Source organism: Chionomys nivalis, chromosome 6, assembly GCF_950005125.1.
Source record: "Chionomys nivalis chromosome 6, mChiNiv1.1, whole genome shotgun sequence".
NCBI classification, from domain to species: Eukaryota; Metazoa; Chordata; class Mammalia; order Rodentia; family Cricetidae; genus Chionomys; species Chionomys nivalis.
Window position 1 is genome coordinate 83,074,375 of NC_080091.1, and position 23,458 is coordinate 83,097,832.

The following is a 23,458-nucleotide window of genomic DNA, read 5'->3' on the forward strand; positions in this document are numbered from 1 at the left end:
GGATAGAGATTTTTCTTTGTTTCACTTAAGGCTTCTAAAGTTATGCTTACCCATGGACTTAATACTTTATATATGATTGTGGCATTCCACACAAAATTTCTTCTAACCAAGGAACTCATCTCACTGTAGACCGATGCCCAAGAAACACACTGATTTATTTTTTACCATGTTTCTAAGCATCCTAACAGTTGGTTTGATAGAAGAATGGAATGAAATTTCAAAGGACGAGTTAGTTTTGAATGTAGACAAACTTTCTCATCGGGACTTTCAGCTCCCAAATAATGACAAGGAGGCTTCTTATTAATTATGAAAACTAACCTAGCTTAGGCTTATTACAACTAGCTCTTACAACTCAAGTTAACCAATTTCTATTACTCTGCATGCTTTCCCTTGACTCATTGCTTTTACCTCTCTTCTGTTATCCCCAGCTTCCCATGCAACCAGCTGGTGACTCTCTCAAGCACCCACTTTTCTTCTCCTATTTCTGTCTGCCCCGAAGTCTTGCCTATACATCCTGCCTAGGTATTTGTCAATCAGCTTTTTACTACGCCAATAACGACAATACACTTTCAAACCTGGATGCTGGTGATAAGGGTTTTCCAGAAGGTGACCCATGCTTTGAATATGTATTGAACATGTTGTCAACTTTCTTCAATAACCAGGAGTTACCTTCCAGAATCAAGAAGTGGTAATAGGAACATTTCTTTTCACTATCATCCTAAGTGACATAAGAAGAGTTTGTTTTGGGTGACTGCAAACTTTTGCTTTGTTGGTCTACAAGTTTGAGCTGAGGAGTGGGATACTTATTCCAAAAGATACAACGAACCTACTAAACTGGAATCTAAGTAGGTCTTCTGATGCTCTTAAATGAATTGACTTAGAAAGTACTGGTAATTCTAAAAGAGATGATTGATCGAACTACCAGAAGGGAATTGGATTACTTCTTCACAATGAAAGTAAAAAGATTATATCTGAAATGTAGATCCTGTAACACATATCTCAGTGTTAACATATCTTGTAATTAAAGGCAATAGAAAATTAGAGCAAACTAATCTAGGCAGTGTGAAAACTGATATAGACATTTTTAAATTTTTGTGCATGCTCCCCACCATAAATAAATGTTAAAAGATGCTAACATTTGTCATTAGAAGAACAATTGAAGGGCTAACATATACTTGTGTCTTATTTCATGCTGTAAATTGATAGAGAGTTTTCTCTTTCTTTCCACAAACACTTGGAATGTCTGTGCTTTGGTAAGAACTATAGTTATATAACAAGGAAACAGTATCCAAAAAAATCACAATTACCCAATTTCTTCTGTTATGTAATGATATTCCAAAGGAAAGGACAAACATACATAAGAGATTATGCAAATAAATGAATACATATTCACAAGATTTTTTTTAAGAAATTAAATTCAACAAATAAAATTATGTGACAGACTGATATTCAGATATGATTAGGGCGTAGCCAGAATCAGAAGAACTTTAATTAGATAAGGTGAAAAATATAATGTTTGGGGTGTGTGGAGAGCCTTAGTAAAGGAAGAATTATAGACATTAATTCTAACGTAGATAAAACCTAAGATCCACTGAGGGCAAGATGAAAAGATACAGAACTAGACTCAACTTGAAATATTTGCATCAAGTAATATGATTCACATTTATTTTTTATTGAAACAACTTCTCATATGTATAATACTTAATACTATAAACCTTTCCTTCAATTACTATTTTGAGAGTCAACTTTTAGAGACTCACTAGAGATTTGGTATGCATTCCATAATAATAATAATGACAATGGATATGATGCTTTAAAAATTGGGTTTATTTCAAAATTGTATGCTATCTTTAAATAATGTTTGTTCTTTCAAAACCTGAACACTTTAAATTGACTATATTCTATGCGATATCTGTGCATCATCCCTGTTATGTCTTGAAATGCAAAAGACCTGCGTAACTTCAAGCCAGAGAAGAGAAAATCCTAGCACCAAGAAAGAAAATTAGGCAAAAATTCTCATCCAGAACTAAGAAAAATTTTTGCTACTGGTAGCTGCTTGGAGAGAGAAAATATGTTTTCTTCAATGGGGTGACACTGGTTATATTAACCACACTACCCATGGCTACTCCTGCTCACAAAGTGTTGGGTAAAATAAAATGAATTCCATGGTTTTATGTTTCTGTATCGGTGGAGAGGATATTTCTTTTGTGTGTGTGTGTGTGTTTTTTGCCTATTTATCTACCTACCTACCTACCTACCTACCTATCTATCTACTATCTATTTATTTACTTATTTTTGTGGGTATTGTCTTAAGAGTGAGAAAAATATAAGGTTGGAAGGTATGAGGGGGTAGGAATCTTGGAGGAGTAGACAGAGGGGAAAGAATGAGAGCAAAACATATTGTACATATTTAAATGATAAACTGAAACAAAAAAAGACAAAGAAATCCATAGCTGGGTGGTGGTCATATACGATGTTAATCTCAGCACTCTGGATGCAGAGACAGGAGTCCAAGACACCAAAGAATATGCAGAGAAATCCTGTCTTGAAACAACCGAAAATAAAAATAAATAAATAAATTGAAAAAAATACAAAAAATTAAAAAGTATATTTATCACAACATTTAAAATATAATTTTGCCTTTATTTTATGTGTATGAATGATTTGCATGTGTGTATATATGTGCATTCTGTGTGCATGTGTTTATATGTGTGTGTGTGTGTGTGTGTGTGTGTGTGTGTGTGTCTGGTGTCAGCAGAGTCCAGAGAAGTCCATGATTTCCCTTAGATGTCAATTAGGTTATGAGCTGCCAAACCTACATCTTCTGTACGACCATCAAATGCTAAGAACTCTGATTCACCTCTTCATCTCCCATAACATTTTTAACACTATCAACTTTGAAATAAAATTGAAAAGATATTTTAAAGGCACAGAACTCAAAAAAAAGTCTCTTTTACTCTGTCTATTTCAAGTAGTTTATTATTGTAATATGGTAAAATCAAAATTTTACTTATGTTTTATGTATAACTGATTCAGAATGACTACTAGGAATTTTCAAAAATCTCAAACTACTTATTTTAGTTTGTTTTTGAACTCAAATTGTCAGTCAAATACATGTGCACCTCCAAGTGTGATGTAGGATTCCCCTCTATACGCTATGAATATGTTTTATTACCATTGGTTTATAAAGAATCTACTTTGGGCTTATGGCAACACAGAATAGAGCAAGGCAGGAATTCCTAGCAGAGATAGAGGAGAAAAGAAGGCATAGTCAGAGAGACACCACGTAGCTGCTGAAGGAGAAAGATGCCTACCAGTAGGCCAAAGCCTTGTGGTGATACACAGATGAAAGAAATGGGTTAAGAAATAAGAGTTAGGCAGGAATATGTCTAAGTCATTGGCCAAACAGTGTTGGAATTAATATAGATAAAGTATGATTATTTGGGGTCTGGGCAGCCAGGAATGAACAAGCAAAGCAGTCTTCACCTACACAAATTCTAAAGAACATTAGATATATTAGAAATAGAAATATAATAATAAAACAATAGCTATTTATTGCAATTACTTGAGGTTGTAGTAAATTACAAAAGTGGGCCATTGATTTGAATTAGTTGAAGAAAAGATGATCTCTATCACAAAAGTGTCTGAACTGAGTTCTTAGGCCTGGGCGAAGAATCCCAATGTTGAAATGTCACTACAGAATGAATACGCTTGCATGTGATCAGAAAGACCCCGAAATCTGCACTAAAGTTAACACTTTGACTGGTGGAAATATAAAATTTATTATTTCCACAGTGAGTCCCAACTCTGTCATCAATGTGAATCTCAAGGGTAAGCATGAGGATTTCCACTTCCAAATGTCCTCTTCATTAAACACTGGATATCACATTACTCCAATTTTGTCAATATAAATAGCAGATAGGGAAAATTGTTTTTTAAATAGTATCTTTATGCATGTAGCACATTAACAAGGCAGTCTCTCAGTAACATAAGAAAATAAATATTGAAATAGAATATAAAACCCTAGTAATAGGGAATTTTATACATTAGCATTCCTTATGATTATTCTATAAACATAGTATGTCATTTTTGTGTTGAAAATACACCAAATACAAACGTGATTCAATCCATAGAATAGAGCTATCACTTGCCGTTTTTAAAGATCACTATGATATAATACTTAGAACCCTGCTTCGTAATCCTCTTCTTGTAGCAAGGTTCACTTCTTGCAGTGTGATAGCAGAGATTCCTATCAATAAGATGGACTCAGGTTGATGTCAGTTACAAAAATATCCCCTTTTGTAGATGGTACAAATAGTAAATAATTTTCCATTTTTATCTTTATTTCTGTTGTGGTTTTTGTTGTGTTTCATTTTGTTGCTTTCTTCGTGTGCATGTTGTATTTTATTGTCATGGAGAATGTAGAAAATCTTCTACAATTTTATTTATTGAAGAATGCATGTAAGAACATCTTTATGTTTATAACTCAGAAAAGTGAACTTTTTAGCAGAATAAAAATCCAGTGCAAAAGGCTATATAAATTTAAAATTAGGAGAGATCAAGTAGGACAACCAGATTTTACTATATTCAAAGGATTTTTATTTTCTGAAAAAATATAAAATTTAATATAGTACACTACAAAAACATGTATACAAACTGAAAGCTCACAGAGATGCGGATGGTAACTAAGACAAAAACGCTCATACTTCCTTGAATATACTTTGAGTCAGGGACCTCAGATATCCTGACGCCTACTGAAGAGTCAGATAGGCCCCACAAACCTCTATGATTTGCCTGAAACTAAGTGATTTTGATAAACATATTAACAAAGGACAGAGTCTGACTTTAGTCTCAGACAATTACAAATGCATTATATATTTATATATCTTCTTTTAAATAATTAATTGCAAAACTACAGTAGTCTAAATATTCACATATAGCTGACCACTCAAACCAGTGAATCTAGCACCCAACTTGAAAACATGGGACATATTTTTGCCAACTTTACTTTTTCCAATAACATTGAGAAAAGGAACTTGAGTCATTATTATAAACACACTTAAAAAAAAAGAAATAGCAGCTTTTTCTAAGTGACAATTACATGGTCATTCTGAATAAGAACATTCAACTATTGATGTGTGAAAGACTTATAAATTAACAAGAAATGAGAAGAAAATTCTTATCTATTTCTTTCTTGATACATTACTATATAATTAACAGCATAATAGAGCAAAAATATTCAATGTAACCAGCTGTGCTATAGCATTGAGATAAAATGATGACTTATTCGAGCTATCAAATTTCAAATAAAGCTACCATTATGATTCTGTTCATTTGTTCATTATTATCTCCATCGTCATCATATTGTCCTTACTTCTTATTTACACTGAGGTTAAACATCTGGCAAAATTTAAACAAAGATTTTTTATTATCACAGTTAGTCTTCCCTCCTAATTTTTTAGTAAGAACAAAATGAGACAGAGATATTTTCTACTATGCAACATTGTATACCTACTAAGACTCTAACACCTGACACTCTTTGCCATCTAATGTACCATACAGTCAAACACTTTCCAAAGGCGAGTGTTTCTCATTGTGCTTCTGAAAACTCACTTCAATAGACATACAAATATCTTTCACTTCCACATAGAATTCAAATAGCAGACATGCAAATGTGTAAGTGCTCAACCGATTTTAACAGCTCCACTTTAACATGAGATGTGAAAGTTGAATCTCTTTTTATTACACAGAGGTTAGAATTGTTTTATAAACAGAGTTAAGAGTGTTTCGCATTATTTTTGAAAACTTCCAAAATGAAAAATTCTAGACACACTTATGTTTTAATAAAATATTTCTGTGTAAATTGTACAATGATTCCATTACTTTAGAATGCTGAGTTGATTAATAAAATACAGGAATTAAAAACCATGCATATTACAGTTTTCAAATGTTGAGAATTAGTATCTTTACATTTTACATATCATTATTACAATTCAGGAAGATCACTTATTTTTGTCAGACCCATACTAGTGAATGGCATGATTAGATATAAATTATGATTGATAAACATAGTAACTGAATGACTTTAAATAGAATCAGTCAGTTCAGAGCAATTCCCTGTCATACCTTCTTACAATAAAATTATATATCATTTTACAAATCAGTTGCATGTATGAGGATTATGAAATCTATTCTTTAGATTTGGAGGCCAGTGGGTAAGAAAATGAATCCACAGGAAAAGAATTCACACCACTGGAATTTGCCAAGTCCGATGCTGAGTGACAGACTCACTACATTTTACGAGAGCAGGCTCCTCTCCCTCATCCCCTTCTCACATTCATAGATGAGATTAACACTTTCCAATTGGTGACATGTCCAATGGTGAACAAATATTTTAGAAAGGCATTCTTTCCTCTCTGGGGGGCAGAGCACATACAATTTAAAAGTCTATCTGTTCTAAAATCATATTGACATTCTTTAGAAATTCTCAACCGAATTTTAGATGTGGATGAAAGCTGTGTGACCATACAACATTCGTCTGAATTACTTTCCCAATGTAACACTTGAATGGTAAAGGAAAAAAGTAAATTTGATTAAAAATAATTTATATTCTATTTTGAGAAAGCAAAAATTATCACTCCAACTGCTAGCCACTTATGTATAAGTGACCTACCAATAATCTCTGAACATACAGAGTTATCAAACAATATATTGTGTGTATTGTGTTTATAGTCATATAGTTGTGGCTAGCACAAGCTCTAACATGTGCATTTGTAAGCTTTTGTTGTTATGAAGTTCTCTAAATTATTTTATTACTAATATTTAAATAAATTTTCAAAAGTGAGTAGAGTATAATAAAATCTTCAATTATTTTGTTTGATAGGAATTAGTTTTAATGATCTTATGTTTTTTAATTGTATAAATGCATTTTTTAAAGATGATATTAAAAAATATATCTGCGACTTTTAACTAGACAGTATTACATTGCTCCTTTCAATATTTTCTAAAAACTTCACTAAAGTAATAGAGATTTCTAGAATACAGTGGGGACTTACAAATACTTTGTTGTTGTTTTGATCTTTCATTATTCACTAACAAAGAGAAAATTCATACTTTTAAAAAGAATAGGAAAGAAAGAAAAAGAGGGAGGGAGAGGAGAGAGGAGAGAGAGAGAGATAGAGGGGAGAGAGAGAGAGAGAGAGAGAGAGAGAGAGAGAGAGAGAGAGAGAGAGAGAGAGAGAGAGAAAAGTCTGCTCCATAATTGCTTTTCTCATTGGGTTAACACTGAAGAGAAACAAACATAAGAGCAAGGACTAAGGCTCACAAAACCCTGACACCTCTCCTGCAGATCTCGCTCCTCTTACCTGCTTTTACCAAGGTAGCACTGAAAGTCCTCCTTTCAATTCTCTGCTCCTCAATTACCACATACTATTCTCCTGATTTCAGAAGTGTAACAACATAAAATGTTCATGTCACTATCATGCTCACTTTTTTGAACATTTCAGTAAACCGTGTGAACTTTACCTCAAATGACAGCCCTTGACTGGTGTAATATATAAAATGGATGGAAGGAGTATTTTCTATTACTTAACCAGTCTAATTTCTTAATACTTTTCATTGGTTCTTTAAAGTATAATCAAGGTTATGTAATGGTGGACAGAATGTAATTAAAATGTAAACAAGGAGTTATTACTTACAAAAGAACCTCAAAACAAAAATATGAGTTAAAAAACATCTCCCACCCTGCCTCCCTTTGTACTGATGAGTCACAATGGCAGTGACTACAAGGAAGAGCACAAAGGGAGACATTGAGTGCCCCCGCCTGGACCCCAACAGAAGCCAGCATACTCAGATCTCTACAACTCACATAAATGTGCCCTAATGTCAAAGTTGCTGGAGAAAATGTTTTCTGGAACTTAGGAAGGTGTAATTTCATAGTAGGGCATAAGACTATCGGCTAGAACTTCCTAGTCAGAGACAGTAGAATGTATTTGTAAAAACACAAAGGGATTTCACCTTAGAGGCATTAGCTGTTTAATTAAACTAAATAGTTGCTTTCAAAATGAGAGAAAAACAACATAGACTTGAACTGGATTTTGTTATACTGTTTCCTATTTCTCTTGGTCATATTACAGCATAGAACACCCTTTCCTGTATACTTCCAAATTTAAAACACCATAAAAAGGCAAGCAGAACAATATCGTATGCATATTCAAACACACACACATACATACACGCACACACACAGACACACACAAATCCAAGTTTAGTCAGTTCCTGGCCATATTATAAACTATACATACAGTACGTACACAATCATTATCTAATGTTCTCTAGAAGAGCAACTACAAGTAAATCATATAATACAAAAAGATAAATATACACCCTGTATTGGACTTTTCCTTGACCAAGCAAAATGTTTATATACTATTTTCTATAACTTAACACGTAATTGCATTTGAATTTACAAACTGCTTTTAAGGAATAATCTAATCATATTGCTCTTCAATACACTATGTAGACAATTAAGACTTGAAGTAAACGTCAGTGAAATGCAGCTTTTCTTAGCCCACACATGGCTTTAAAACTTTTCCTTTCAAGTAGATCCCTGGAAGTTTTGAAAGGGGCTACCTTAACTGTCTGTAAAGGTGATGTGTCTTGGTACATTTCATGTACTAGATTCTGTGGAAGTAATGGGGGAAGGATTGAGTTACTATTTTATTATAGAATGTTTATCTCCATGTTTCCACTCTATGCAGGTTACATTTGTTCATAAAACGAAGACAATAAGAGGAAGATATGGATATTTTAGTAAAATATTGATTACAAATTCAATGGCTGAGGCAAATGCCTCCAAAGGTTTAGATATCACTCTTTTCCCTTTTCTCCTAGAATTGTTAAAAGAAATCTCAGGGCTGTTTACAAAGTGCAGAGTTGTTCACTTGGAGAAGTGAAACACAGAGGTCACACTGGCACCATCCCATTTACCAGCTGCACCTTCATCTCTTGAAGGCTGCTCATGATCTTCTTCTGGTGACCGACCAGAGTCACTCCCAGGCGCCTCAAGTCCCTGCATGAAGAAAGCACACATTGGATGTATGTATTGATTCATTTTGTAGCACACTTCAATATTTCACGTTGGCAAAGGGGCACATGTTTTGAAGGAAATAACACAAAATAGTGACAATCTTAGATAGTCACAGTCCGGTTTTCAAAGTGTGTTCTAAAACTTAAAAAGATTCTATTTTCATTAAAAAATGTACACATTTATCCCTGCAGATGAAAACCCTAATTTAAATGGTACATAGTCATTAAAAATAAATGTATATATCTTACTAATCAGTTCTAAATACAGTAAGTACAATTTCATTAAACAGCATTGAAAATGTGATCCTAAAACAACATCAAACAGTATTTTTGCTAAAAGAAATGTAAAATGTAATTTAGATTTTAAAACCTTATCAATTGAAAGTTGAAGTATTTTGGAGTCTGATTCATTCCGTGCAGCCATCATACATGACAGATAGCCTTACACAATAATCATTCTCAGTGTTTTTGTAACAAAGTTTGTGTCATTTTTTACTTTGGGTTCAAAGTGCCAGAGTTTCATCTTCTACCAAATCATACATCAGCTTTTATTTTCTTTTGACATTTAGAGAAGAATTCTGAAGACTATACAAAAATAATTGAATTATACAAAAGAAATCTTAAAATGTTTGTATTTCTAAATTCATCTTATGGAGCACCCAAAACAAGCATATAAATTTTAAATGCCATTTCACAGACTTTAAAAAGAAATTATTCCTCAAAATAGCTTTTGGGCAAATACAATCAATTCACATATTTGGAAAATTTTATGAACTAATTATAAGAAAAATTAACTTATAACTCACAATTCTAAGTGACTAATTGTCTAGAATTCCTTAGGAAATCACCTTGCTAAAGACATTAATCTAATAATTTCCATTTTTGTATTTAGTGTCTTAATTTTAATTTTCTTAGCTATCCAATAGGAGTAACGACAAAGACAAGATTATAAGTAAAACAGTATTTTCAGGCAACACAATGTCTCTCCTATGAAGAAGATTGAACACCTTGGCTTCAACCTTGTCGGCCTTAGAAAGAATCATCTACTAAGATTTTTATAATGCTTGTCTTTTTTACGGTTTCTGAATTTTTATGAGAATTTTAGAAATGAGAAACAACCAAGATATCACTCATACTTATGACAGTAAAATGTTTCTTTTTTACAAGGTGGATATTAACATTAATTACAAAATTTTATCAAACTATATAAAAATAATAATGACTGATGAGGTTTGTAATAAAAGCATCAACAAAATATAGATTCAGTAGAAATGCACTCAGAAACAATGACACCATTGTTATCACAGTAATAGATAAGAGAGAATTAAAGTACAAATAAAAATACTTTGGCCGTATTTCTTTCAAATTAAATTGGCATTCCCAGGCTTGACATTAGCTAGGTGAGTCTAAGCCATTAAAGGCTACTCTATTTATTGTAGGTTACTTAATAGCCTTCCTTGCTTCTGTTGAACAGATACTAGAATACAAGGGTAGACTCCTCATTGTGACGTGACAAAATTCTTTAGACAGTGATGAGTTCCTAATGGAGACACTTTCCATATTGAAAACCACATCATTAAATGTAAGAATAACCAGTGATGTTTAATTAATAATCATCCAGTTTCTTTGTACTGTAATGTATTTAATGGTAACACATAATTTAACAAATTTTTACCTTATGGACAAAGAAACATAGACTTGGAAAATTTAAATCACTCATCTGTAGAACACATCAGTAGGCATTTGACGTAGGACTAAAACCAGAAACCAAAGTTTTAAATCCAAACTTTAATTTCTCATTGCTTTTAAGGGTGATTTCGGTAAAAATAAATAAATAAATAAATAAATAAATAAATAAATAAATACGAAAAAAATGAAGCACTGAAAGCATAATTGAATATGGAAAATCCCCGAAGAACTGAACACATTTTGTTGTTGTTGTGACTAAAGTTGTATACTGAATCTACATTAAAACATAGTTTGCATTGCTGGGTAATTCTGATCGTTCTATATGTTTTATGAAAAATTGTAACGTGAATGTTTATCGATGTTTCCTAGCAAAGTATAGATCACAGCAAGGACATAAAGGATTCAATTTTGAGCTTAGAAAAATCAGTTTCTAGTAAAAACAATTAAATTGAGATTAGAAATCATATTTTAAAATTTATTTTTGTCCAATGTATTGTAAAATTCTAAGTGATACATCCAAATTCCAAGGGCATATCTTTATTTAAATAGCATATGTATTTAAGTTACATAATTCATACTTACTCATGTAATCAGTAGAAGCAACATTTAAAAGATAACAATTACATTTTCTTGCAATGTCTTAAAACCCCAAATGTATTGGTTTTCCAACTCAAACGACATGGACTATTCCATGTAACACTTTATTTTGAAGGGTTTGTCTGTGTATATATGTTTGCGTCACATTGTGACTCTTAGAACGAATGACATTTAATCATTTGCTTGGCATATTTTTTATATATGTAGTTTTGCTAAAGCTGATACAATTATAATTTAGTTGTCCAAAAACTATTGATTACAAAAAAATCTAAAATGTCAATATATAGAATATGTTATGCTGAAAAAGGAATGTTTTGAAGAATTGCATTTGATTACTGAATATGGTTACATAGTTTGTATTATGAAAGTCAAAATTATTTTCTCTCTTTAAGTATTAGAATTAAAGTTGTATACAATCATACTTAGCTAGAAACTTTCATACAGATTTTAAGTTAAATTTGTCCTAATCTTTCTGGTTAAAAACACATAAAATAGGTGCATATGTGTGCACATATACTCACATGTTCCTGTGTTTATGCATGTGACATATGTATATCTATACTCAGCTCTGTAGACATATGTGGATACCAGAGGCTGACATCTGGGTATCTTCCTAAATTGCTTATATACCTTATTTACATTCATTTATTCATTCACTTATTGAACTAGGTCCATCACTGAACCTAGAGTTTGCTTCTGCAGATAGACTGAACAGTGAATACCCTGGGATTGGCCTGTCTCTGACACAAAAAAAAGTCTTTAAAAACACTTTCTCCCATATATGGCTTTTATGGGGGTATTGGGTATCTGAATTCATGACAGCTCAGAAAGTACTTTAGCCAATAAGTCAACTCTCAATCATAACAGATTCTATTTTACTGTCTTCTATATATCTAAAGTGGGCAGATTCATAATAATAATTACATTGCATGTGACAAGGAAATGACTCCACTCTGGTACAGTGACTTTTGGAAGGAAACAATTTTTGATGGTTAAGGCTACACATTTTGTCCTGTTTAACTGTGCATCTAAGACATGCCATGTTTGAATAGTTTTAGCTGTAGCCTCTTTATACACATTACATTGCATGGTAACCTCTTGAAATCTGAACAACACATGAGAATGTTTCTAGCACTGATACAGCACCCTTAAGAGCAAACTTACATAGCCAAACATGATGAGAAAGGGACGTCGAAGACTGAGCATTGACATGTGTTAGAAGATCAGTACATGTAATGTGGTGCCATTGCTGGAATTATATTTCAAACATTATTCCATGACATGAAGTAACAGAAAACACTCAGTATATTGTGATTCTGAAGTAAGAGAACAAGTTAAAGAATAAAAGTGCCTGATATATATGGAGACACCTTCTTGATTATGTAGGATATGATGCACTCGTGTGTGTATGTGCAAGACAGGAGGAGAGAGAGAGAGAGAGAGAGAGAGAGAGAGAGAGAGAGAGAGAGAGAGAGAGAGAGAGAGAATCTCCTTGCTCATTCTCCATTGTGTTTTATACCTTTTAGCATTTTTAGTGGGATTAAACCTCATCTTCACTGGCTTGATAGTAGAAGGGACATGGAACATTAATGAACATTCACTCAACCACACAACATTATAGTTTTATCAGTTTTAAAATGGAGCTGTGTGCTTTCTGTTTTTTCTGGTTAACTTTTAAAAATATGAATAACCACTTATTAGGTACTGTTCAAGGCAAATATATTTATCGAGAGAATATTAAATCATTTTGTAAAGATGGGACCTTGTAAAAATTACCCTCAGAATATTAGTTTAAATGCATACAGCACAGAGAATAGCAAGCTCTCCTATGCATGCCTTGAGAACATACTAAATTATGTTTAATGACTTCCTTCACAGGTTGGTGAAGCTATTTGAGTCAGTCTTCACAAATTTGGGATGCAGATTTAGAAAACTGCTGTTTTAGAATCATAAGACACCATCCTTATAACTATTACAGGAATTTATTCAGCTTACAGAAAATTGGTATAATATTTAAATTCACTGGATTTTGCTCATTTTCTGAATAACCAAGTTTTGACAGCACTGGCCTAAAAAGAAATTTACAAAACAACTTTGAGCACGTTCTTACTTGAAATTTTTAGCTTCAATTAACCATTTGCCTTCAGCTCACAATTTCCCATGTCAACAGTAACTCACTGCACTTGTACATTAGAGTCTTGCCATTTTTTATACAACAACTATTCAAATATCATTACTGTATACAGACAGAATAATGTGGTTTGGGAAAGGAAGACATGCACAAGCAGAAACATCGAAAGTTCAAAGCTATTCTTATTGAATATGCCTTATTTCAAGACATGTGAGTTCTTCATTTTTTATTTTTCATATATGTACTGGCCAATAGTTGAAAAGCAAAATAACAATTATTAAGGTAGTTTTGAAGCAATGGTTATAAAAAGGAGAACTGTTTTCAATCTTTATATTTTTAAACTTAATATACACTCAAATTTATCAAGCAGTAAAACACAATTTTTATGTACAGTAGTTTGTGTATTTGCTTTTTTGGTTGATTTAACATTTTTCTAAACATTTACATAGTTATAAATATGTCAGTCCCTTATTGGCTTCCAGGAATAACATTGTGTTATCTTATTACAGTCTTTCAAAGGATTGATACAATTAATATTTAGACATTGGGTATGTCCAGGTATCCAAAGGTATCATCAGGCTGTCCAAGAGCATGTACTTAGTTGTGTGATGACCTCATTTTGGGGGGTGTTTTTTCTCAGTGTAGGACAGTTTTATTTATTTCTCTATGTTAAGGTAAAATACTGTACAAATTAACTTTTTTAATCCTTGACCAAAGAAGCAACTGATGATTCCTTATTTTGTATTAAACTTAAAATGATACTTGGACAAATAAAGCATACTAACTAGGTACACTGTGGTCATAAAGAATCATATTAAACAACAGAATTTGCTTCTAATAATGTCAGGCTCTCTAAAAATTTATCTTCTTTGGAGATAGAGTTCACAGGCCCAATTTTCAGTAATGATTATAGTAATGACTATGGATCTCATTAATTTGAAACAGTTTACATACAACAAAATTCTTTGACTTTACTCTCCTGTTTCCAGTAAACGAATTGAAAGGTAAATTGAAAGGGGAAACTTAACAAAGGAACAGTTATGAGAAGCTAGAAGGGACTCTTAGGACCTGAGAAAGTACACACATACTGAAGAGATTTTAGAATGTTACAGAAATAAACAGGAAAGTGAAACCATGGGACAATAATATTAGATAAATTTTTACTATTTGAGGTCCCCAAGAAATAGAACAACCCACAGGAAGGTAACAGTCTCACCAAAATAAAATTTAAAAATAAACAGGAAACCATGTATTGTAACAATAATTGTGTGTGAAAGAAAGAAAACTAAGACAGAGCTAACTATATATATGATATATATTCTCTTAATAAAAACAGAGACATTGTTTAATGCAAATAATTTTATTATGTATTTACAAGAAATCTGACATTGGGTAGAAGAAATACCTACAGTATCATTTTAATATAAAATGACAAATGACTTTAATAAATTAAAATGACCATTTTTACTGAAAAATTAAATAGTAATTATGTAAAAATAGTTTTAAATCATCAGGAATATATTTTAGTACACTGTTTAACTACAGCACAAACGAATTTCTTGAGCATCCAATAAATAATGGACAAAACATTCATGTTTTCAAGATGTGATTTAATAGTAACTCTGAGAATGGGATTAAGTAAACTAAGAAAGCAAGTCAAGTGGTTGTGATATTAGGTATGTTTAGTTATCAGTATGAAGGAAGACAGTGATGTGATATTAGTCCATAATAAGTAATGGTACCCTGTTACCTTTTGTGGTGATGATCAATGAATTGAATGAATCAAACAAGCCAAAATGATAGCTAAGGATGTCTACAGAACCACTAAGTATCGATATTACATTAAGAGATGAAGTGCAGATGGTGGTTTAGTGACTTAGAACATCCTAACCTTTTAAAATTCTTATAGCAATATTTTAACCTTTAAATTCACAGGTCATGTGAAGTCAGTTATCATGATTTGACAGGTTAAAACATTATTAATTTAGATTTAATCTAGATGGAACCACAATGATAGGACTATTAATTTCACAAATAATGATTAGGCTAAAATAATTACACATAAAGAGTATATAATAAAGTACAAATGACTTATAGCCTTAAACAATTCGATACTTAACTCTAGTGAGTTTTATTTAATAGGATTTATTAAATTGTATCTTAAACGTGCAAACAGAAAAGGGCACAATTGGTTCCACTGAGATTGTACCAAATAACAACACATCAGAGGCAGGCTCTAACATATTCTGAGACTTCAAGAATGTAAGTTGCACCATGTGGATATTAAATGAGCTTCCTGCCAGAGAAACTTGGTTTAAGCCGTTACCTGGATATTTACTGCAGAAAGCCATCATTTAGGGGTATGTTCTTTCAGTTTTTGTTTTTTGTTACACAGGACTAACCACACCAATTGTGCTTACAGTTTCTTTTGTTTTATATTTACATTCATATAACATAAGTATCCGTATAAAAACTCATCAAGGAAACATAATTTTCCACAACATAAAGGACCAGTACTTTGCCATGAAGTTATAATTCCAGTTATCCAAATACTCAAATGTTGTTTGTTTGATGCACAAGAATGCAAAGTTACTGGTCACAGGAAGCATGAACCATGCAGCTGTTAATAATACAGGCTAAAAAAGATGAGGCTTCTTTGAAAACTGTCACATAAGGACACAGCTTAACTGCTTTCCCTTGATTGCATCCACTCCTTTGTCTGCATATACTTTTCTTGCCCCAACATTTATGTAAAAATGATCAGAAAAATTACTCACTCCAAGGTAACCTGAGCCACAGCGTCCATTGAACTGTATCCATTTTCCATGAAAATTTCTGTATACCGGCCCATCTTGATTGCTTCCAACCATTCACCTACTGATCTGTAGGCCCCTGACCCCAGAGAACCATGCTCAGCCAACAAAGTAGATACCCTAAAACACAGAAAACAGAAATATTGCAAGGAACAAATGAAGAATTTCGATCTGTACTTACAATGTTAAGTCAAATTCAAAGAATCTTTGAGACAATTAAATGATAAGGAAATATACAATCACTTGCATAATAAATAATTCAAAATAGAAGTGGGGAAAAACAAAAATAACCTTTAGACTTTCATGGTAGACTGTGGATCTGGGCTTATAATAGAGAAATTAGTAAATTTTCTGTGAAAAAATTATAGTTTTCATTGTTCATTTTTGATATCATTAAATTATATTAAATTCATTATGTAAAGTTTTAATCTCCAGCTTGCCATAACCTTGTTTTGAGTTTTCCAGGTTTCTCATACAAACGTGAATTCAACATAGCCGGAATAAAATTCATTTTCCTCTACCAACTTATTGTTTCCAGTTACAGTATTTGATACAATAGTCCAGCTTTTGCTTGTGTTCATTTTCCCTCACAGTCTATCATAGTACATTTTATCCATATAACTTAAAAGTTTTATATTTGATCAGTTCTTTTCCATTTATCACCAACTTCATTTAAGAAACCTTCATGGTAAATCTGTATGACTAAAGGCACCATGCACTTCTGAAACAGAACCTGAAGGATCAAACATGATCTGATCTGAAAGTCTCATTCTGCCGAAAGTCAGGGAAGCATGCAAGGGTAGGAGGCAGTCGATAGTCCTACAATTGATGATGCCAGTGAATTACAGAATATCCATCATTATACAATAACACTCACTATGTGTGCAGCAGTAGTAATATTAACATCATGGTAGAAATCATCACCTCTCTAATTGGATTTAATTCAACAAATGGGAAATCATCCCTGGTACTGGAAGACTACCCAATTACTCAGGGTTAATGAGATCGTGGATCTTAGAGTACAAATAATAACTGCCATTTTATGAAAGCAGCATGATTACTAACTGCATTACAAATATTAAAACTTATAGAAAAATATAGATCTTTTCCTTCATCAAAGAAACTTCTCTTTGCAAAGAGTTCATTACAGTAATCCGCAACTGATCAAAATTCAGAGAACGAGTGATCATATGGTGCTCAATACCAAATGGCACATCTTCAACACAACTCTTGGGACATTGCAGAAGAGGAGACAGAAAAATCATAAGAGAATTCTTTTGTGAGATTGTGCCCCCTAGAAATATTAGGAAAGCTATACCCATAGACTCTCAACAATATGGTAGTCTAAACAAGACCTGGGAAAAGATGAAACCTACATTAATGCTAACATGGAGTCACACACACACACACACACACACACACACACAGACGTGGTGCAATTAAAGAAGTCCAGGTCATGAATTTGGGGAATTTTAGAGAGAGACCTAGAGGAAGTACATGGAAGGATTTGGAAGAGGAAAAGGAAAGGAAAAAATGATGTAATTGTAATTGTATTTTAAGATCAAAAAATGTAAATTAAAATAAAAGACATCTTCATGTCTCTACCAGATCAACACTATAAACTCTATGTTATCTGGAATTCTACTCTCATTCTCCAGTACAGAAACAAATACAAGCTGTATTTGTATGATGATTTGATTTTGTCTCTCTCTCTCTCATTATCTAGTATACAGGCTCCATAAAGGGAGAATATCTAAGATCTGCTGGATTAAACCTGCTGTCTTCAGATTTTAAATCACAGCCTAAAACAAACTGGAAAATATAATATTTGTTGAATGATCTACTGATCTCTGGTCATTAATCAAAGTTTTATAGTAATTTATTAAAAATATATAGAGACAAGGAAATGAGCTAAGAGTTGACTGAATATTAAATTATAGAATCCTCAAAATTTTGTAAATAGTCAAGTCTAAAGAATATTACCACTGGGGAGAGTTCAATAGAGTTTAGAAAATAAGATCATTAAATGAAAAATATTAAGGAACTATTAAGATGCTGTGGGAGAATGTTCTTATACACCGTAAAGATTCATCACTTGCATTGGTTTAATAAAACACTGATTGACCAGTAGTCAGGCAGGAAGAATAGGTGGGGCAACAAGACTAGAAAAATTCTGGGAAGAGGAAAGGCAAGGATGCAGTCAGCAGTCAGACACAGAGGAAGGAAGATGAGAATGCTGCACTGAGAAAAGGTACAAGGCCATGTGGCTAAACATAGACAAGAAGTATGGATTAATTTAAGTTGCCAGAGCTAGTTAAAAATTATCCTGTGCTAATTGGCCAAACAGTTTATAATTAATATAAGACTCTGTGTGTTTCTTTGGAACTGAACAACTGTGGGACGGGGCAGAACAGAATCTTCTGTCTACAATAAGATATTCAAATATTATTTATATAGCTATTGGATTCATCAAATCTTGTAATATAAGTAGGCGTGGATGATATCCAAGAGCAAACTACTTGCAGAACTAGTTGTTGTATGTGACTGTTTAATTAAAGATGGGTAGTGAATAGTACATACTGAATTCTTACTCTATGCACAAGCCTAATATGTTAAATTCTATAAATTATATATAAAAAATCTTATACACCATATTTAAGAAAATAAGGAAAGATGCTTAAGGAAAACTCAATATGATTTAGAACACTAGAAGTTTTTTTTTAATTATCACCTTTCCTTAGATTCATTTGGACAATCACCTCAGCATCATTCAAATGAGTAGATTAGAGACAGACTTAATACTATTGTACATCACCATAAGGAATTTAAAAGTATATTTAGGGGAAAACATATGGAATAATTGCTAAGGAGATATAATCTCCAGCTGTTAGTATAGAAAGTTCAAAATACCTCACCAGATTTTTAGGGTTCATTTCTGACTTATGTTGAAATACTTAGCAAACAAGCATTGCATCAAAATCATTGAATTTATGTAACTTCATCATAAGTAAACAACTTCATTTAATTCATTCTAATAGAAAGCCATTTCAGCTACTAGCATGGTTTCCTTTCTTGTAAAAAACAGACAATGGCATTAAATACACTGAAGGCAACAATTTAGTAAATTTTCTAATTTGTAACCAACTTGATTTTTATTACTGGGAATATTTTGGTAATTTTTTTCTGCTAAAGAGAAAAAAGTACTTTGCAAATATCCAATGTTATTTAAATACATTATTATTGCAATTCAGAAAAGTAGAAAATATGGTTATTGGCTTGTACATATTTTCCACAAAATTACTCATTTACCAGTTTTAACTCTTCAAACCAAATAATAAATTATTAACAAATATCTCTGTACAACCAGATAAAGGCAAAGAGTCCTATCAGCCATCAATGTTCATAAACTGAATGCCACAATACAACCATTGCTAATAACCAATACTAAAATATATTCTAAAGAATGTATGTGTTGTTACTATTAGATAGCTAGTTTAAAATGCATCGGGGCTTAATTAAGCTCCTATAATCTCATTTCTCTACCTGAACCTATGCTCTAGAAACATTTGGATCTTATTTTCTAAAGCTATTTCAGTGTAGCAAGCATGTACTCTCTTTCTGACAATGACATATCACACAAATAGGTTAGGCAAAGATGTTTTAGGTATAAATTCCATTTATCATTTTTTGTTTCAAGAGGAAAATATCATGAAAGTTTATAGTTAAATAATTTGTCATACAGATTCCTGTAGTAATACATAAATGGCTTAATGAAACATTTATTATATCAACTTCGTCAGATATACTCTGGAAAAATTATTCAAGTCTGGCCTTATACCTGCTTGATGCATTAACCAGTGTCTTCAGACTACTTGGGTTTCGTATCAGCTTGTCCAGCATGTTGACGATTTCATCAAACTTGGGCCTGCTATTTCGATCTTTTTGCCAGCAATCCAGCATTAATTGATAGAGAGCAGCAGGGCAATCCATGGGGCTTGGCAGGCGGTAGCCTTCTTCCACTGCTTTGATCACCTGCACAAAGCAAAAACAGAATGAGTCCACAATACCACTAATGTAATGGAAGTGTTTGAGAAATTTCCTCTTTCTCATTTCCATCTGTATTCATATGTTTGCAGTACTAACCATCTGCACTATTTTTGTAAACCGTGACCACTTTTATTTGCTACAAAATAAGACAATAGGAAAGAAGGGACTATCACATACACCATTAAAAATTAGGCCCTTTTCACATGTTAAAAACTAAATGGTAGTGATGGTCCATGCCCTTTTTCCTCAACCCTAGGGAGGCAGAGGTAATTAGATCTTTAACCAGCACTTTGTGAAGAAATCCCGTGCCAAACAATAAAAACAAAAATAGAACAAAGAAAACAGAACAAAATAAAAACCAAACTTGAGATGAGGTTTAACTATAACCTTGGTTAAGGATATTTTATCAAACTAATCGCCAAAAAGTAGATCATGTTTTATTTATTCTTGCATTCTAGTATTAAATAAGGATTATATTTTCTATAATTCCTCTGAAAATATAATATTTTTTTATAATTATATACAGTCACATTTCAAAGTACTAAAATGGCAATTTCATTTCAAAAGAGAATTCTGGATGGAAAACGATGGATAAGTCAAAGGCTAAATTAGCATAACTGTCTCATGTATCATTTAATAATGTCAAGGTCTGACGGTTTATTATTATCTTTGGATTTCTGTCAGGAATTTGAAATGAGTATCTACTGGCACAGGCATTAGGAATATTTACTTTAAACACATATATGAATATTTTCTATTTATGGGGATAAGAACATATTACTATTACTGACATCGAAATATCTAAATACAGAAAAATATTTATTTGCATTACTAAACAATTCAATGGCCTTTTCACTCATTTATGAAAATATCCCAAAATATTATTAATGAATATGTTTCTCAAAAATACTATAAATTACCTTTAGCAGATTCAAATGTGTTATACCTCAAACAATTTAGGTTTATTTAACAAACTGTAGAATAAAATCAGTAAAAAATTTACAAAAAAAAATCTTCAGGTGTTTAAGTTAAGGCAATCTCTTCAGAATAAAGTAGTTGACATGATCAAATATGGTGAAAGTAAGGAAGAAATAACTATACATTTACAAAGCATATATGACGCAGGACTATAGGGGAAATGGATATCAGATACAAATTCAAACGCATCATATTAAGAAGGAATTTCTATTATCTTGAAGTGCACAACTATGAAGGAAGTAAATATTATTAGGCTTAACCTGGAATTTCTTTTTATTTGTTGTAAGTTGGGGAATAGACAGACCACAATGTGTGTGAATCCAACTGGTACAAGGTTATCTAGTTTCTATCTACCAAAGATATTAATAAAAATATTTCTATGAAGAAAGTGCAGGCAGAAAAATATAAGTGCTCAAGGATTGTGAAAGTGTCTGGAAAATAGTTGGAATATTTCAGAGAAGTGACCTAAGCAGCCTTCTACCTTAGCTAACCTATTTAACTTCAAAACAATATAGAAATCAAAAGGCAAACTGTGCAAAAAAGTATTTTCAACAAATGTACAAAGTTGATGCACTAAGGCAAAAGCATCATGAAAAATAAAAACAATAGATTACAAAATAAGTCCCAATTAAAGCTTAGAAAAAAAATCGAAAGATGTCAAATGTGACAAAAGATATATTAACAATACCAAATTGCCCTGATATCTTAAAGGGACTTAATTTACTTACTTTCTTGTTTTTACTTTACATTTTTTATAAGATACTACTACTGCTATTATCTTTAGTACCCTAGCTGGCCAACATAGAGGTATATCATTTAAATCATTAAATTTTATAAACTCAGCAAAATTTTACTTAAAACTTAATCTAATTTGTAGCATTCTATTCTTTCAATGTTTTTAATTGTTCTATTTATCTTTAGTGTATATGTATAACAAAGATAATTATAGAAGTCATAGATTTAAGATTGAGTATGTTGGGACATAGAAATTGAAAGGCAAAGGGACTGGTATAAATGATGTAAATATAGTTCTCATGTATAAAATTCTAAAAAAATTAAAATTTAAATTAAAATATTTTGCACTGAGCATCCTGTCTCTCTATATAATTGTGACCTGCATAAGTTAAATTAACTCTTTGGTTTTTTTTACATTAAATACAGTGGTTTTATCTCTGGACTTTTGAGTTTTAGAGGCTCATGTGTTGGAAGCTCTACCCTCACTGTTACAATTTGCTAGATGAATGTATTCCAGGAAATAGAATCTAGTAAAAAATAATTATGTCAGAATGTTTCATCTTTGGGGTATTTTCCAGTTTTCCCTGTTTCTCTACTAAACTTTGTTGCAACCAGAAGGTTGTATACCAGATGACCTGACAGCATGTTGTTTGGGTTTCTCAGCCTCTAGAACCTTGAAGGAAATAGGCCTCTCTTCTTCACCTGCTGTGGTGGTTTGAGTGAAAATAGCCTCATAGGCTTCTAGCCTTGAATATTCAGTCCCCTACTTGAAGAACTATTTGGGATGGATTAGAATGGAGGTGGACTTTGTTACAGGAAGTATGTCACTGGGAGCATCTTTTGAGGTTTCAAAAGACTCATGCCATTGCCCTGTTGCTTCTGCTTCCTACTTATCGATCTCCTCAGAGAACTGTTAGGGCCAGGCAACGTGTGACGCGGCAGTCCCAGCCTAAACAGGCCACTGCCTAAGCTGCAAGCATGAAGCCTGGATGTGACTGGAGACCCCACGATGTTGAACATGCCAGCACCACTAAACATCTGACAAGGAAATTGAACACAGAGAGTGGAATCAGCCACAGTGATGCATCTCGTCGGCAGTGAAGCAGCAAAGGTAGATCCATCTAAATGCACTGACATGGAATATAGGATTTGGAGTTTGTCCAGATGTATTTTGGTCCTGTGTGGTAGACTATTTCCTTCCTATGGCCCTAGTCTTCACTTTTGGGTTGACAATGTCTGTTCCGTGACAGTATATATTGGAAGCATGTAACTTGCTTTTTGATTTTAAAGACGGCAGTGTCTTTGGGAGTTTAAGAATGACTTTGAGGCGCCAAAAGACTGGTGCCATCTCCAGTGTGTATTTTTGGTTATATTTGTGGTT

The 23,458-nt window shown here is 32.5% G+C and overlaps 1 protein-coding gene across 10 annotated transcripts in view; it reads right to left on the bottom strand.

Annotated features, from left to right (window-relative positions):
• Positions 1 to 4,658: 4,658 nt before the first annotated feature.
• Epha5 (EPH receptor A5) overlaps positions 4,659 to 23,458 on the bottom strand; it is a 285,266-nt gene continuing 266,466 nt past the window's right edge. For 8 of the 10 annotated variants that reach the window (XM_057771266.1, XM_057771265.1, XM_057771263.1 and 5 more), the window contains 3 exons: positions 20,156 to 20,349; positions 16,282 to 16,437; positions 4,659 to 9,070 (listed from right to left, as the gene is read on the bottom strand). In XM_057771266.1, coding sequence (XP_057627249.1) covers positions 8,965 to 9,070; positions 16,282 to 16,437; positions 20,156 to 20,349 — 456 coding nt within the window. In that variant the 3' untranslated portion in view covers positions 4,659 to 8,964. Of the gene's footprint in view, positions 9,071 to 15,097; positions 16,438 to 20,155; positions 20,350 to 23,458 lie in introns of those variants that run through there. The other 2 variants (XM_057771267.1, XM_057771264.1) reach the window with 1 other exon arrangement.